Raw genomic sequence first — 17,357 nt, forward strand, 5'->3', positions numbered from 1 at the left:
AGCCTCCTGAGTAGCTGGGACTACAGGCGCCCGCCACCACGCCCAGCTAATTTTTTTGTATTTTTAGTAGAGACGGGGTTTCACTGTGTTATGGTCTCGATCTCCTGACCTTGTGATCCACTGGCCTCGGCCTCGCAAAGTGCTGAGATTACAGGTGTGAGCCACCGCGCCGGCCCCAAGGTGTTACTTTTGAAGAAGAGAGAATAACTACTGGAAGGGTCATCATGGGGACTTCTGGATATTAGTTATGTGTGTTTCTTAAAAAAAAAAATCTAAATGGTGGCTATATGGCTGTGTTTATGTTGTGAAAAATTAGCTATACACTTGTATATACTTTGCTGTATGAATGTTATATCTAAGTACATATAGATAAATTTGGAGGGGGGTGTGTGTGTGTGAAATATTGCTAACACTGATTTTTTTCCTGGGAGGTAGGAGTATGAATCCATTTTGTACTTACTATGTTTTGCTAACTTGTTTTCCAATTGGTATTCATGAATACATGTATTACTTTTGTAATAAAAATTTTAAAATTTAAAACATCTTTTTTTTTTTTTGAGACAGAGTTTCATTCTGTTGCCCAGGCTGGGAGTGCAGTGGTGCAGTCTTGGCTCACTGCAACCTTTGCCTCCCGGGTTCAAGCATTTCTTCCTGCCTCAGCATCCCGAGTATCTGGGATTACAGGCGTGTGCCACCACACCAGGCTAATTTTTGTATTTTTCAGTAGAGGTTTCACAATGTTGGCCAGGCTGGTCTTGAATTTTTGATCTCAGGTGATCCGCCTCGGCCCCCTAAGTGCCAAGATTACAGGCGTGAGCTACCACACTCAGTCTAAAACACCTTAAATAAAGGACAATAACATTGATTTTAAGCCTTTTTTTTCCGCCTTTTTTTTTTTGAGACAGGGTCTGGCTCTGTTGCCCAGGCTGGATTCAGGGACACAATCTCGGCTCACTGCAATCACCTCCACCTCCAGGGCTCACAATATCCTCCCTCCTCAGCCTCCCAAGTGGCTGGGACTACAGGCACATGCCACCACACCTGGCTAATTGTTTTAATTTTTTTGTAGAAACAGGGTTTCACCATGTTGCCCATGCTGATCTTGAACTCTTGAGCTCAGTCCATCCACCTGCCTCGGCCTCCCAAAGTGCTGGGATTACAGGCGTGAGCCACCGCTTTCCACCAATTTTAAGCCTTTCAAGAGAAAACATTCCTTATCATCAGAGACAATGGGAGTGTCTCACCAAAACTTTGCCCAATTACTATTTAGCCTCAGGATTGATACTTCTACGTCTGTTCATCACCCTCTGTGGTTCTGGACCTGTCCACTCTTCCTGGCTGCCTTTCTTCTTGGTGGGTATGGAACGAGTATGTGTGGGAGAGATGAGGAAGGAGGGTGTTTCAGCCCTGCTTAGACACGGAGTGGTTGTGCTCAGAAGACTCACTCCTTGCCAGGCTGGAAGTAAACTTGAAGCAAAAGCTGGGGGATTTGAGAAGAGAAGGTAGACTGGCCTGGAAGTTGCATCAGGAAAAGCCAGAGGCTTTAAGCAAGCAAATAACCCCCCAGTTTCTCATCCCATAAACAAGCAACCATTACAGAAAGAGATTTTTGTAAGAGAAGACTTTCACAGCCTTCCTCAATCATTCTGCATTCACCAAAACTCCCTGTATCTCTTAGGAGTTTGGAATACCTTTAAGTCATCCTTGTCTTAATGACTTTCTCACCTTTCAAATCTCAATTTTCATCTTCATCCCTTCTAGGTTCTTAGACACTATTAACCTCTTCTTCGTCTGTGCTTCCATAGCACTTTCTTTATATGTCTGTTAGAACAGCCACCACATTCTATAATAATTTGCTGCCAAACTGTGATCTCCTTAATAGCTGGGACTAAGTCTTTTTGATCACTGCATCCTCAACACATATGGTTCACAACACACATGTGGTTTCCTGGCAAACCACATATACCTAACAAATGTTGATCTAAATTGTTGAAGGAAGATCTTCTTCCCACCCTCTAACTTTTCCTTAAGTAGAGAGACTACACACACATTCTTTCCCTTTTCCTTAAGGTTTTTCTTCAGTCCTTTTCTTTGTTCCAAGATTTCTTTAATTCTTAAGAGATTATTGTGCGTTTACACATGCGCATGTCCCAGAGCAAGTGGTGCAGATTTATGCCCATTTCCATGTGCATCATCGGGTCTGTAGTCCTCCTCCTTCAGTCCTCTTCTAGAACTTTCCTGCTTCTTCCCTTAATTCCACGACCTGGGGACATGGTAAATACATTGTTTTTAGCTGAGCTTTTATTTATTTGTTTGTTTAGTTTTTGAAATGGGGTCTTGCTTCATTGCTGAGGCTGGAGTGCAGTGGCGCCATCACACCCCAACCTGCAGCCCCGACCTCCCTGGCTTAAGTGATCTTCCTACCTCAGCTTCTCGAGTAGCTGGGACTATAGGCACACACCATCGTGCCCGACTAATTTTTAAACTTTTTGTACACACATGATCCCATTATGTTGCCCAGGCTGGTTTCAAATGCCTGTGCTCAAGTGATCCTTCTGCCTCAGCCTTAGAAAGTGCTGAGATTATGGGCTTGAGTCACCTCTCCTGGCCCCTAGCTGAGCTTTTAGAAAGGAATTTTCCCTACACATTAAAAAGTGTCAGTCCAGTACTAGCCCTTTTCCTTACCTGTTGAGCCCTTAGGGACTGTGCTGATTCATAATCTAGAGAGGCAGCCACTGCCTCAGGTGGATTCATTTATTCATTGGACATGCTCTGGAAACATATAACAAGGTATCTGATCTAGTCCTTGGTCAAGCGCAGCTTCCTTGAGGAATTGACATTCCTGCCAAATGCTCAAAGTTAAGTAGAAGGTGATTAGGGGGAACATGGGTTATAAAAGAGCCAAAGAGAGCTATGCATTTAAGTCCCTGAAGTGTGGGGGATGGCACGGATAAAATGTTCAAGGATCCTGAAGACCTTGCCAATAGTTGGAATGTGGAGCTGCGGGTGGAGTGACCCAGATGAGGTTGAAGTAAGCAGGGACAGAACAGGACAGAGCCTTGCTGTGTGATAAGTCTGCGTTGGGAATATTTTGGTTGAAAGTGACAACAAACCCACTGAAGGAAAAAGAGGGGCTAAGAGTTCAGGATTCTCATCCTTGGTCTCCTTTGTGCTAGCTTCTCTCTTGGTCAGGCCTCTGTGAGTGGTCTCTGATCTCCCTAGTCACACAGAAGCCAACAGCTAGAGTCAAGAGAAGGGGGTGAGGAAGGCCGATGAATAGGGGCTATTCATCTTTCCACTCTTACCCTCAAGGCTACCTTCTTTGCAGGCAAGTCTAGACCTCCTCAGGTAGACCCTCAGTGGGTGGGCAGGAAGCTTAGCCTTTTAGGGACTTCAGGGAAGTAGAGAAGGGGACAAGTGAGGGGATGCTGTTCCAAGACTCCAAAGCCGTTTGCTTTCTTAAAAATAGCAAACCCACAGCCCCCTATCTCTTTAAGGGCCTAAACGCATTTTCTCTGCTGTATCCTCAGCCTACCTGGGGAGCAGGATCATTTGGGTTTGGTAAGAGAAAAAAGGAGGCTGAAAACTCCTCCTGTCTCCCGACCCTCGTTCTGGCCCTCTGGCCCTCAGTACTAAGCAGGCCCTGACCCACTCGTCTTACTCCTGCTGCTGCTTCCCGGCGGGTCTCGCGTCCTTTCTCCGACCACGCTCCAGGTCCTGCCCCAACTTTAGGACTTCAGAACTCCTCCACCGTGCCGTGGAGGGACAGCCCTTCTTCTACCTCACCCACACCCTACCCGGGCAGAACCAATCGAAGACTATCCCACCCAGGGACCCCCCTTTTTTTTTCTGGGAACCAGCGTTTCCGCCTCCGGGGCGCAGACTCCTCCCCCTCACCGTCCCAATTGTATTCCCTGGAAGAGCAGCCGGAAAAGCCTCCGCCTGCTCAGACCGGGATAGGCGAGAAGCTGGTTTCTCCTCGCAGCCGGCTCCCTGAGCCTCAGGAACCACCGCGGCGCCCGGCACCACCTGGGCCCAGCTCCAGGCGGGCGCGGCTTCAGCACCACGGACAGCGCCCCGCCCGCGGCCCTCCCTCCGGCGGCGCGCTCCAGCCGGTGTAGGCGAGGTAGCGAGCTATGCCCGCGGCATGGCCCGGCGCTGCGGCCCCGTGGCGCTGCTCCTTGGCTTCGGCCTCCTCCGGCTGTGCTCAGGTAAGGGAAAGACGGGCACTGGCCAGGTTCTCCTACCCCAGCCAGCGGCCCAAGACTCGGCGTGCTCTGACTCACCCCTGCTAGGCCGGAAGGTGGAAGAAGGGATTCCCTAGAGGTGGGAGAGTCTGCTGGGGGTTAGGGGAGAGCCCCCGGGACTGCAGAGAGCACCTGGGAGGCTGCACTGGGAAGGAGACAATACTCGAAGGAGTAAGTGAAGCAAAAAAGAGATGGAAACCTGGCCAGCGGTGGTAGGGGTGGTGCAGGCACAGAGAGCAAGGAGGCAGGGGATCTCCCCAGGTGTTCTGGGGTGGCAGGAGGGCCGGCTCTGAGGGCGCTAAGATGCCATCTGACTTTCTGTGAATCATTATCTCAAGAAAGGTACCTGGTCCAGCACCCCTCCCTGGGCTCCCCATCGGTTCCCATCCCCCACATTGGGCTCCAGATTCTCGTCACCCCACAGGGGCAGAGAAGGGGAGAGAAAGGAACGGACTTTTCAACCCTCTTGTAGGGTGGGACAGGAGACTTGGAAGGGAAGAAGCTCTGCCAGGCTGAGGACTAGGAAGGAACTCTGAGGGGATGGGAAGGGGTGTGTTCGTGCAGAGTTGCAGAGGGGGGTGCACTGTGGGGAGGGCAGGCACGAAAGGAATGCACAACCGAATGAGCTTTCCACACCTACAGGCCACCTCTGGGGGTGGGCTGCTGTGTGTGTGAAACTTGGGGCTAGATATATGCCTGACCCACAGCTTAGGCAGCCCAGCTATTCCACTCCAACTCAGTGCCTTTAGGGAGAGGGGAGGATGGCGTCGTGACCACAGTCACGTGTCATTATGTGAGGCACATAATGCCATTTGCACATGTAAATGGTGAATGGGAACAGTTATTTGTGTCCCACCACACATATGCTTTCTCCTTCTCAATCAGCAGGAGAAAGGGCGTGTGTTGTGGGACACAAATAACTGGGACAAATTACTGTTCCCTTTCACCGCCCTGCAAAACCTCCCTTGACTCATAGGTATTTGCTGGGGAAACCATGGAAGCAGAAATCTCAAACTGCCCTCTGAGACTCTGGGGGAAGAGCTGGTCTCCACGGATCTTTGCAGAGTGGGTTCTTAGTCTCAAGGCATCTCTGTTGGGCTGTCTGGACTCCTTGGTCAGTGGTCTCAGAGAGGGGCTTTTCTACGAAGACGTTAATCTGGGGCTTCCCTGGGGGTAATCTAAGCATTTTGCAGTATCCTTAGGGACGCAGGCAGATACTGGTTGGGCCTGGATTGTTCCATTTGCCCGGGGAGGGTGGGATGTTGGATGGGTTCTCCTTGCCTGCTTACTTTCTTCCTGCCTTTCCCCTGCCCAGGGGTGTGGGGTACAGACACAGAGGAGCGGCTGGTGGAGCATCTCCTGGATCCTTCCCGCTACAACAAGCTTATCCGCCCAGCCACCAATGGCTCTGAGCTGGTCACAGTACAGCTCATGGTATCACTGGCCCAGCTCATCAGTGTGGTGAGTGGGGGTCCCAGACTCTCTGCCCAGCTACTGAAGTCAGCCCCGCCAAAATGTGTTAATGCTGGTGTGCTTCCTCCTCTGGTGTTTCCAAGGCTTGGGGAGGTGTGAGAGGGACCCTGGGTGGTGGCAGTGAGCCCACAGGCTGAGGGGCCTTCTCGGCAGCCTCTCTTCCTCCCTGCAGCATGAGCGGGAGCAGATCATGACCACCAATGTCTGGCTGACCCAGGTAAGCATAAGTGCTCTCTTCTACCCACACCCCTGGCCTTCTGTCTCCTCCTTTTCCCCCATGTGCTTTTTTCTTTCTTAATCTCTCAAAAGAGGCAGAAAGGTATAGAGTTTGGAGTCCTAAATAATTGGATTTGAATCATGGCACTCACCAGCTTTGTGACTTTAAACATATTAAACTCTCCAAGATTCATTTTCTCATTTGTAAACGTAGATTCTAATACTGTACTTTGGCCTAGCTGTGCAAATTAAATGAGAAAGTACCGCATGAGCTACACTTGATGGGCAGAGAAGTCACTGTGGGGAAGAGGCTGGCTTTTAAAAGCTCCCTCAAGCCATATGGGCCCCCTCTAGTTCATTTCCTTAACCTTGAGCCCCTCCCAGGGCAGAAGTTGGTACTGCCTCCCTCTCTCATTTCCCAGGAGTGGGAAGATTATCGCCTCACCTGGAAACCTGAAGAGTTTGACAATATGAAGAAAGTTCGGCTCCCTTCCAAACACATCTGGCTCCCAGATGTGGTCCTGTACAACAAGTAGGAGCAATGGGAAGGTTGGGGGAGACGATTGGAGGGCTCAGGAAGGGAAGGGGTTATGGGGAAAATAAGATAAATTAACTTATGCTGTGGGAGGGGAGGGACTTGTAATAGATATACAGTCACTACCTAGACAGACAGACCCAGACCAGTAAGGTACAGTGTGGACAGCCAAGGTGACCTGGGCAGTGACCAGCCCACTCCCAGCCAGTTAGGACTCCCAGTATGTATTTGATGATGTGGTAGGGACACAAACAAGTATTGACAGCCCCCAGTGCCTCAACTGATTCAGTAACAGGCTTTCCTGGAAGCCTGGGAAGGATCAAAGAACTTTAATGTCCCAGTTTCTCCTCCAGGTTCTATCCTGTCTCCTGCAATAATCCATCTCATCTCTAAGGTGCAAAGCCACCTTCCTCAACTGATGGGACCATGCCCTGTCCCCTTCCATTGCCTGGGGGTCCTCACACTGGCCTCCTGGCTCCCCCAACTTCTCCCCCCTCATGAAGATCAACCAGCTTATACAATATGTGACAAGTAGCAGACATGTCCCCTCCATCCACCCACCACCCCCTTCTACCTGCGAGGTGTCACACAGGCCTTCTGACCAGGACACTTCTTCTAGTTACTAACCACCACTCCCCATATCCCCTTCTTGCTCAATTCCTGCTCCACCTCTCTATACTCCTGGAGGTTACTCTCAGACCTAGGTGTCCCTTCTCCATGTCTCCCTCTGGTTTTGCTCTCCTCCAACTAGGGGCTGGGTTGATGGGTAGGGAGGAAGGAACGCTTAGGCCAGGGCTGACTGTGCCCATCCCTTGGCAGTGCTGACGGCATGTACGAGGTCTCCTTCTATTCCAATGCCGTGGTCTCCTATGACGGCAGCATCTTCTGGTTGCCGCCTGCCATCTACAAGAGCGCATGCAAGATTGAAGTAAAGCACTTCCCATTTGACCAGCAGAACTGCACCATGAAGTTCCGTTCGTGGACCTACGACCGCACGGAGATCGACCTGGTGCTGAAGAGTGACGTGGCCAGCCTGGACGACTTCACACCTAGTGGTGAGTGGGACATCGTGGCGCTGCCGGGCCGGCGCAATGAGAACCCCGACGACTCCACGTACGTGGACATCACGTATGACTTCATCATTCGCCGCAAGCCGCTCTTCTACACCATCAACCTCATCATCCCCTGTGTGCTCATCACCTCACTAGCCATCCTTGTCTTCTACCTGCCATCCGACTGCGGCGAGAAGATGACGTTGTGCATCTCAGTGCTGCTGGCGCTCACGGTCTTCCTGCTGCTCATCTCCAAGATCGTGCCTCCCACCTCCCTCGACGTGCCGCTCGTCGGCAAGTACCTCATGTTCACCATGGTGCTTGTCACCTTCTCCATCGTCACCAGCGTGTGTGTGCTCAACGTGCACCATCGCTCGCCCACCACGCACACCATGGCGCCCTGGGTGAAGGTTGTCTTCCTGGAGAAGCTGCCCGCGCTGCTCTTCATGCAGCAGCCACGCCACCATTGCGCCCGCCAGCGCCTGCGCTTGCGGCGACGTCAGCGTGAGCGCGAGGGCGCCGGAGCCCTCCTCTTCCGCGAAGCCCCTGGGGCCGACTCCTGCACGTGCTTCGTCAACCGCGCGTCCGTGCAGGGCTTGGCTGGGGCCTTCGGGGCTGAGCCTGCACCGGTGGCGGGCCCGGGGCGCTCAGGGGAGCCGTGTGGCTGTGGCCTCCGGGAGGCGGTGGACGGCGTGCGCTTCATCGCAGACCACATGCGGAGCGAGGACGACGACCAGAGCGTGAGTGCCGCAGGCTGGGACCCCAGGCGTGAGATACAGGCTCTGCCAGGGCCCGGGTGTCTGGAAAGCAGCGGCGTTCTGTAGACATGCAGACCTAGTAGGCGTGCAGGAGAGGGAAATGTGAGTCAGGCCTGTGTTGCGGGTCTGGGCGCTGGCTAGGGCCCTTCTGGGTTGGCTTCCGGGAGATGGTGCGGCCTAAATTGGGGTTGGTGGAGGATGACCTTGCTGCTTCCTGAGGGCTAGCACCCAGGGCAAAATCCCTGAGCTGGGCATCGTTATATGGGTAGGGAGGCCTGAAACATGAGGAGGCCCTTTAGGGTTGGCAGCCAGCCTGTGGCCGTGACCCCGAGAGTCCCTCACTGCTGCTTGCATGCCCACATCCAAGTTGTTAACCTGCAGTTCTTAGCACCAGTGGAGATGAGTCCTTTGTGCACCCCAGGGCAGGAGGGGGCAAAGTTGAGGACAGTAGGAGTTGTGTGTGTTGGGGGAGGGCTGGCGTCGGTGGCGGGGTTAGAGATTCCAGGAGCCTGCTTGTGGCGGAGAGGATGGAGTCCCAAATCAATATCCCTGCTCTTCTGAGTCCCAGGAGATGGCCTCCTGAAATATTTATGGAGATTGGGGTGGGTAAAGGAGAAGGCTCCTTGGCCCCTTCCCCAGGCTTTCTGCACACCCGGTTTTTGACTTCTTCTACAGCGTTCCCTAAGAGCTTCCTTGAGACTGAACCAAGAGTTGAGGGGAGATATGATAGGTTGACATCCACCCCCGCCCCCACCCCCGCACTTTGGGCAGGGGCCAGACCCACCCTGTGCTCAGTCTCTGGCTACCTGGCTGGTTCCAGGCTGAGACTCAGCTGTTGCCATGGTGACTGGCCAGGTTTCCTCTGGGACAGCTGCCATTTCGGCTGGGGGATGAGGAAGGGCATTGCGGTGTGGGCCTCAGAGATCTGTTTCCCTGGACAGCAGGAGATGGGTTGGAGCTGAAGCTTGGGCCAGGGAACATCTTACAATCTTGATGGAAGAAGAGGGAGGCAAACACTAGAGGAGATGGGGTGGGAACCTTAGAGCCAGCTGAGGCCAAGTGGAGATGCTGGGATTCAGGGACTCAGCAGGCTGCGGTCACCGCCTCCACCTCTCCTGCTGCAGTCACGCATGTATTGTGCATTTATTGAGCTAGGTGCTGAGGATGCGGTGACCTACTTGGATGCTTCACAGGCACCTCAAACTCAACATGCTCAAAACCGAGTATTTGGTCTACATCCTAACCACCAACTTGCTCCTCCACCAGTTTTTAGTACACGGCATCACCATTCACTCAATGGCTCAGATCGAAAACTCGGAGTGATCCTTGACCCTGTCCTTTCTCACCTCCCTCTCTGTCCAAGTCATCAGAAGTCTTGTCCTGTCACAACCCCAAAGTAATTCTCAGCTTCATCCACTTTTCAGCATCATCAGCTCTTGCCTGGTCTAGGGCAAGAGTCTCCTAATAGTCTCCCTGTTTTAGTTCCTGTGCTCCTGCATCCAAACAATGTCGCCCTCTCAGCTCATGCCTTTCCCTCCTTGCCCAGGTCACTGGTCACTGACTTATCTTTTGTTTGTTTATTTATTTAATTGATATGACGTTTCGCTTTTATTGCCCAGGCTGGAGTGCAATGGTATGACCTCGGCTCACTGCGACCTCTGCCTCCTGGGTTCAAGCGATTCTCCTGCCTCAGCCTCCAGAGTAGCTGGGATTACAGGTTCCCGCCACCACGCCCAGCTAATTTTTTTTGTATTTTTAGTAGAGATGGGTTTTACCATGTTGGTCAGGCTGGTCTCGAACCCCTGACCTCAGGTGATCCACCTGCCTCAGCCTCCCAAAGTGGAGGGATTACAGGCATGAGCCACTGCGCCCGGCCTGGCTTATCTTGTCTTAAGCAAACCAAGCTCTTTTGTGGTCTCAGGACCTTTGCATGCATCGGTCCCTCTGCCTGAGATGCCCTGTTTTTTTCTTTTAAAAAATTATTACAATTATTAACTTTCACTCTACTATTTGAGAGTAAATTGTAGACACTGTGACCCTTTATCCCAAATAATTCAGTGTGTCTCTCCTAAGAACAGGGACACTCTCTTGCATAACCCAGGTTCGGTCATCAACTTCTGGAAATTTAGCATTGATATCTTTATCTCATATAAATTCCACATTTAAATTTTCCCAATTGTCCCAGTGATGTCCTTTGTAGCATCACCCCCCACCCTTGTCCTAATCCAGGGTCTCAAATTACATTTAGTTGTTGTGTCTCTAGTTTCCTTGAATCTGGAACAGTTCCTCACCTTTGTCTTTCATGGCATAAACGTTTTTAAAGGGTCCAGGCGGGCTGAATGTCCCTCCGTTTGGGTTTGTCTGATTGTTTCTTTATTCAACTTTTTCCTCATGCAGCTGGTTCTCTCTCACTCATCAGACCTTGGTTTAAATCTCACCTCCTCAAAAAGGCATTCCCAGACCACACTCTAAATGATACCTCCTCCTCTTCTTCATCTCAGTCCTTTGTTTGCCAGTGTGGAATTTTTAAATTTGTGCTTATTTTTGCTCCGCCTCCCTCAGTAGACTGGAAACCACTGGATGCGTTTCTGTTGTTCATTCGCATCCCCAGTGTGTAGCATGGTGCCAGGTATGTAACAGGCACAGTTGCCACTCGAATGAGTTCTTCAGCTGCTGACTAAATAAAGATGTTCAGTGGCTGTCTCCCCACCCCGAGCTGGCCGGGCTCCAGATGAACACGTGCACAAAGGCCCAGACTCAGGCAGGAATGGAGCAGCTCTGAGGAGACGCTGGCCCTTTGTGCAAGCCTTGTGACTGGCTCTCAAACTCACAGACAGGATTATCTTTTTGACTGATTTGTTCACATCTGGGACCTGGTCCTCACCCTCTGGGGACTGTGGTGTGGTTGGATGGGGCTCAATGTGTGATCGTAAAAGGAGCCAGGCCGGCTGAAGCAGCCATTTACTCACTAAAGCATCAGCCATTTACTCAACACTCTGTTCCAGATGCTGAGATGACAAAGATGAATCAGGGTCCTTGTTGTTTGGGGACTTGTGGCTTAGTAGGGGGACAGGCATGCAAATTGAAACAATACAGTACAGTAAATATACTGTGATGGAGACATGTACACAGTGCAGAGGGAACCCAGAGCAGCCAATAGTTCATGCTGATCTGGGGGTCGAGGCAGCCTTCAGAGAAGGTGATGTTTGATTTGGGCTTTGAAGGATATGTAGGAGGATACCAGGTAGAGAAAGGGAGCTCAGGATTTCCAGACATAAACGAAACCCAAAGACACAGAGACCTGGGAGGACACACTGGGGTTTGGTAGGGCTATGTTATGCGGGGGAGAAGGAGGAGATAGGCTCATATTTGTCATGGGTGGGTCTTGATTCCAGACTTGGGAGTTTGCATGGGCCCTGAAGGCAGTGGGGCCACTGGAGGCTTTTACTAAGATCAGAGCCATGCTTCAGCAAGGTCATTCTGGGATCACGGCAGGAGAGGAGTGGGGTGTGTGTCTGCGTGGTGGGACCCGTTTATACATGTTTGCCTCCCATCCTGCATCACGTGACCTGGGCCTCCTCCGTCTCCTCCATCCAGGTGAGTGAGGACTGGAAGTACGTCGCCATGGTGATCGACCGCCTCTTCCTCTGGATCTTTGTCTTTGTTTGTGTCTTTGGCACCATTGGCATGTTCCTGCAGCCTCTCTTCCAGAACTACACCACCACCACCTTCCTCCACTCAGACCACTCAGCCCCCAGCTCCAAGTGAGGCCCTTCCTCTTCTCCATGCTCCTTCACCCCGCCACCCTCTGCTGCACAGTAGTGTTGGGTGGAGGACGGACAAGTGAGCTATCAAGAAGAGGGGTGCCGCCCCCACAGATCTATCCTTTTGCTTCATCTGGAGCCCCTCCTCCCTCACACCTCCATCCACACACAGCAGCTCCAACCTGGAGGCTGGACCAGCTGCTTTCTGTTTTGGCTGCTCTCCTCCTCTTGTACCAGCCCAGGCAATAGTGTTGATGAGGGAGCAAGGCTGCTGAGAAGTGGAAGACAGGGATAGCAGAGCCATCTACCTTGAGGAGAGAGTGATGGGCAAGGGGCCAGGAAGGGGACAGGATCGTCTGCTGCCTCCAAGTCATGGGAGAAGAGGAGTATAGGACAAGGCGTGGAAGGGCAGGAGCTCAGACCGCACCAGGCTGGCCTGACACAATGGTAGCTCTGAAGGGAGGGGAAGAGGAGAGAGGCCTGGGTGTGACCTGAAACCTGCCACTACTTGAGTGGACAGCAGCTGGACTGGGTGGGCCCCATAGTGGTCAGCTGTTGCTGCCCAGTAGGTTTAGCCTGGCCCCACTGTCACAGACCCCTGGGGGAGGCTTCCAGATCAGTCCCACAGCCCCTTGCTTCTAAGGGGTCCAGATACCTGCCCCAGATCCTCTTTCCCCACTGAAGAATTCTGCGCCCTCTGGACTTCCCTCTCCTTCCTTCCTTTTTCAGGCTCAAGGTGTGGTGGGCAAGGCTGAGTATTAGGGGAGCTTCTAAGTTCTGAATCTTTGGGTGACCTGCTTGGAGTCTCAGGTCCAAATACTTGAACTCTGTGAGAAGTCTAAGTTCATGGGCTTTTGGAACTGGAAGAACTTTGTACAGCCATGGATTCCAACATGAGCCATGTTGCAGATGAAGAAACTGACCCACACGGTGATTCAAGCCCAGGTGGGTCTCTGACTCTTCCTCCCTGCCCTGAGATCCATCTGTCGAGTGCCCTGTTTTTTCCCCACTTTGAACTGACTGGTTACTCGAAGGAAGTGAACTAAGGATGTTAGCTTTAAGCCAGCCCAGCCTCTTTGCCCACAGCAGAACTGAGGTGAATAGCTGGAACTCTGCTACATCCGTGCTGCTCCAGTCTGTTCTGCTTGTGGCTCCATCCTTCTGGCTGTTACTCTTCCTCTTCCCCCTCCCAACCAAACCTGAGCAGCTTTGAAGCAGGACTCGGGAAGGACAGGGCTGCTGCTGCCAGCGACACCTCAGAAAGCATAGCCTTGGCTTCCTGTCCCCGGAAGCTATACCCTGACTCTGCTCCCAGAGGCTGGCTGGAGGCCACCTGGCTGGGTAGCCCAGGGAACAGACCTCTTAAGGGATCTCCTGCTTGCTTGTGTTCCCAGCCTGGGCTCAATGCTGGGCCAGCAGATGGTGGGTTACAGAGGAGTCAGCCTGCCAAATGCACCTGAGGGACCTGACCTAAGTCATTTTGTCCCTAGAGCCCAGCTGGGACTTCTGCTTCTCTAGGCAGGGCAGAGGAGGGAGGAGACACAGCACAGGAATAGAGCATGGGGCAGTGACCCCAGAGTCTGGATTCAAGTCCCAGCCCTGCTAATAACTCATGTGAGCCAGCTCGAGCAAGTCCCTTCACCTTGCTAGAGCTCAGTTTCCTGGCCTATAAAATGTGGGTGGTAACGCCTTCTTCCTGGGGTTGCTGTGAAGACGAGGCAGTGCTTGTGAAAAAGCCTAGTGCTGTACCTGGCACAGAGTAGATGCTTCATGAATGTTGAGTCCGGGAGGCAACTGGAGCTGGTGAGAATGGGGTCCCGACTGTCATGCCAGCCTCCCTCCCAGGCCCACTCTTCCCCCATCTCTTCCCTGAGGAAACCAAGTCTCCCTTATCAGGAAGAGCTGGGGGAGCTGGGAGGAACATTACAGGAACACCAGAGGGAGTCTAGCAGGTGGGCGGGCTTCTCTCTGGAGCCCCCTCAGCAGTTTCATTCCACTCCTGGGCTGAACCCTTGCTCTGCCCCTACCTCCCTTCTGGGGCAGGTGTGTGCTCAGGGACCCTGGGCTCTAGTCCTGGACTGGCTGTGCAGCGCCTCCTGACACAGGTGTGTGCTCAGGGCCCTCAGGCTCCAGTCCTCTACTGGCTGTGGCAGCACATCACTGGGACAGGAAGCCAGTGGCTGCAGGAGACGCCTCAGCGCATCTCCTCGTCTGTCAGGAGGGGCTCACGGACACCTTTTCTTGGTAGCAAGGAGAGTGTCTCTGCACTACGGAAACTTCCCCTCTTCTAGAGCAGATTGGGAGCTGCCTGTATTATGCCTGAACGCTCCTCAAACTCATGGTCCTGGGGAAGGCGTCTTGGAACCAGAAGCAGCAACAGGACAGGAGCCTCCCTCTGAAGGGTAGGATGCCGGCCTGAGGCCCTCCCTCTCGGTTCTCCCAGGGCCTGGGCTAGCCGGAGGCCCCAGCAGCTGCTGCTGTGGCCGTGCTTACTTTTAATATTTCCCATATGTGGCTGTTGTCCAAGTTAAGTCACCAAATGGTGCTAGAGGGGATGGCAGAGAGCAGCTTATCCAGCTCCTCTCCATGACCCGGTTAACACACAAGGAAACAGAGGCCTAGAGGTTGTCTACTGTTTGACCTCTTATAAGAGCCAGCCGTGCTGCATCTACAAAATGAAGAAGGCAGAGCTAGCTGAGGTCTTCGGCAAGGAAGAAAGGGGTCAGTGTATATGAGAGGGTTACCTGGGCAGTGTCATTCTCTCCATCTCTGTATGCAGCCCTTTGGGGACCATCACAATAAGGAAGAGGTGAGGGCAGAGGTGGAGGCTCCACTGCCCAGGCAGGGTGTTACCATGTGGTGGGACAGAGTGTGAACCCTCAAGTGCACTGGGAAGCTTTGGGGAACCACAGTCTCTTCCACTCTTGGATCCTGTGTCCTCTTCTCTTGATGTCAGGGAAGCCCCTATGCCTCCTTCCCGTGGTGGGGCTATCTCTGCAGAGAATCAGGTGCCCAAGCTGGGCAAGGGCTGGAGGAAGCTCCAGATCCGGAGGAGGCAGAGACTGGATGGAGACCTGGAGCAAGGGTTTGGGAGGGGAAGTGAGGAAACAGGTTGAGATGATCTCCATCAGAGCTGGCAAGGCCGCAGGTGATCTGAGAACTATTTTTGTCTAAAAAGAAGGCGCGCACAGGCTCTCTGCTTTTGACAGGTGGCGTTGGAGTGGGAGGAAGGCAGCTTCCTGGCAGTGAGGTAGAAATACTGTAACAGCTGGTACCAAGTTACTGAAAATTTAAAAGCAAACAAGACACAGCAGCCCCCAGGTGGTGTGTTCTGCTGAGGAAGGCTATGGCAGGGGAAGAGCAAGACCATTTCCCCCTCAGGGAGGGCTCTTTGGGTGGTTTGGAGACCCTGGGCTGTTTGTATCCCAGTATTAGCTCCCATTACTAAGGGTCTGCTCTGCGCCAGGTCCTCAGCGTGTGCTGTCTTTATTCCTCACAATCCTGTGGGAAGGGGCCTCCACCTACATAACAGAAATGCGGCTCAGAGAGACCAAGTGACAGCTAGTGAGTAGTGCTGGGCCTGAACCCCAAGTGCCAGGCCTGAACCCCAAAGTTCATACTCTTGCTGTAGCCGCTGAGGCAGGCAGAAGAGCTCCTCGGGAGGAAAGTGAGGGGCATTCAGGGCCTTCTCTGAATCACTCTCCAAGCCAGAGTAGACCCCCGGTTCCAGTTGTCCTCCTCTGTTTCTGGGCAGAGTCAGGCAGGTGTCATAGCATCCCTCCCGGCCCAACCAGTGCTGGCCAGACTCCCATTCACCGACCTTGACTAGACAGAGAACAGCCACCTTTTAGTATTCATCCCAACAGGTCGAGACGGTCAGTGTGATGGCCACGCGGTTCCTAAGGGACCATAGGTCTAGGAATTATTAGGACACTCACTCAGCCACCCTCGATGCCCCCATCTGCCCCACACTGCCATTCATCTCCCCCATCTGCACTCCTGGAGTATTGGCACTGGTCTAGCCCACTCCAGGTCAGACTCATTAGGAACTCAAGATTCTCGTAAAGAAAGTTGTTTCCAAATTTGTCTTGTCACTCTATTTGGGGGTTGGGAGAGAGCCCGCGGGGGCCAGTGTTGGCCAATACAGGAAAAAGGGAGAATGCTAGAGAAACTGGACTCATGAGAGGTTAAATACAAGAATCCAAAGAAAAGGTGAGTGGTGACAGTCTGCTGAATCACTGTGATTTGTTGCTTTACAAATTCACTCATCAGATGTAAAAGAAATGGCCAAACGACTGGGCCTGGAGGAGGCAGAGTCCAGAAAAGGCCTCCGGGAGTCCTTTGTAAAGGACTGGATGAAGGCGAGGACCACTCTCCTGGAGGTAGGGATGGCTGGGGTTTCCTCTCACAGCCCCTGTGCTCTGGGAAGTTAAGGCTGCAGGTTGCATAAGACCAGACCTGCAGACCTGGGCCTACATCCTGGAAACAGTATGAAATTGTGAATCCCCTCAATGAAATGCAGGGTGGACAGCAACTGAAATGAGCTGAAGAAACTCCCTCTTGCGCTCCCACAGGGCAGCCCTACTTCCCAGCCCACTCAGGGAGCGCTGTGGGAGGACAGTGTTGTTCCCTCTGGAGACAAAGTGGCTGGGCACTTGCCTCAGGCTTTAAGGAAACTGTCCACTTTCTAAAAGATCTGGCACTACATTTCCCTCCATGTGGAACAGGAGCAGTCTGAGAACAGAGAGGACAGAGGCACTCGAGGTTCCTGGTACATCATAGTGGGCGGAGACAACGGCCTTCACTGTCCTTCAATTTAAAACTGTTGGCCAGGTGCAGTGGCTCACGCCTGTAATCCCAGCACTTTGGGAGGCTGAGGCAGGTGGATTACCTGAGGTCAGGAGTTTGAGACTGGCCTGGCCAACATGGTTTACAAAACATTAGCTGTGTGTGGTGGCGGCACATGCCTGTAATCCCAGCTACTTGGCAGGCTGAGGCAGAATTGCTTTAACCCAGGCAGAGGTTGCAGTGAGCCAAGATCACACCATTGCACTCCAGCCTGGGCAATGAAGGCGAAACTTCGTCTTAAACAAAACAAAACAAAAAACCAACTGTTCAGCTCACCCAGCAATGTAATCTCAGTAGACGATGAAGAACCCCTGTGGTGGTGTGACGTTCTGGTCCTCAAGAAATATGCCCACAAACAACATGTCACTGGCCCTTCTAGCCTCAGTTGTTCCTTCTGTGTAATGGATGAGGCAGGTTTCATTGGGATTTAGCCTGTTAGGTACTTTAGATCCTCTGGTATGGTA

At 52.5% G+C, this 17,357-nt stretch overlaps 1 protein-coding gene across 1 annotated transcript; it reads left to right on the forward strand.

The window, feature by feature from the left end:
* Positions 1-3,883: 3,883 nt before the first annotated feature.
* Positions 3,884-13,326, forward strand: CHRNB2 (cholinergic receptor, nicotinic, beta 2 (neuronal)). The gene is made up of 6 exons (XM_011987426.1): positions 3,884-4,211; positions 5,563-5,708; positions 5,893-5,937; positions 6,359-6,468; positions 7,291-8,263; positions 11,879-13,326. The coding sequence occupies exons 1-6, from the start codon at positions 4,148-4,150 to the stop codon at positions 12,047-12,049; spliced, it is 1,509 nt and encodes a 502-aa protein (XP_011842816.1). The 5' UTR covers positions 3,884-4,147; the 3' UTR covers positions 12,050-13,326.
* The last annotated feature ends 4,031 nt before the right edge of the window (positions 13,327-17,357 follow it).

This window comes from Mandrillus leucophaeus, unplaced genomic scaffold, assembly GCF_000951045.1.
Source record: "Mandrillus leucophaeus isolate KB7577 unplaced genomic scaffold, Mleu.le_1.0 Scaffold310, whole genome shotgun sequence".
NCBI classification, from domain to species: Eukaryota; Metazoa; Chordata; class Mammalia; order Primates; family Cercopithecidae; genus Mandrillus; species Mandrillus leucophaeus.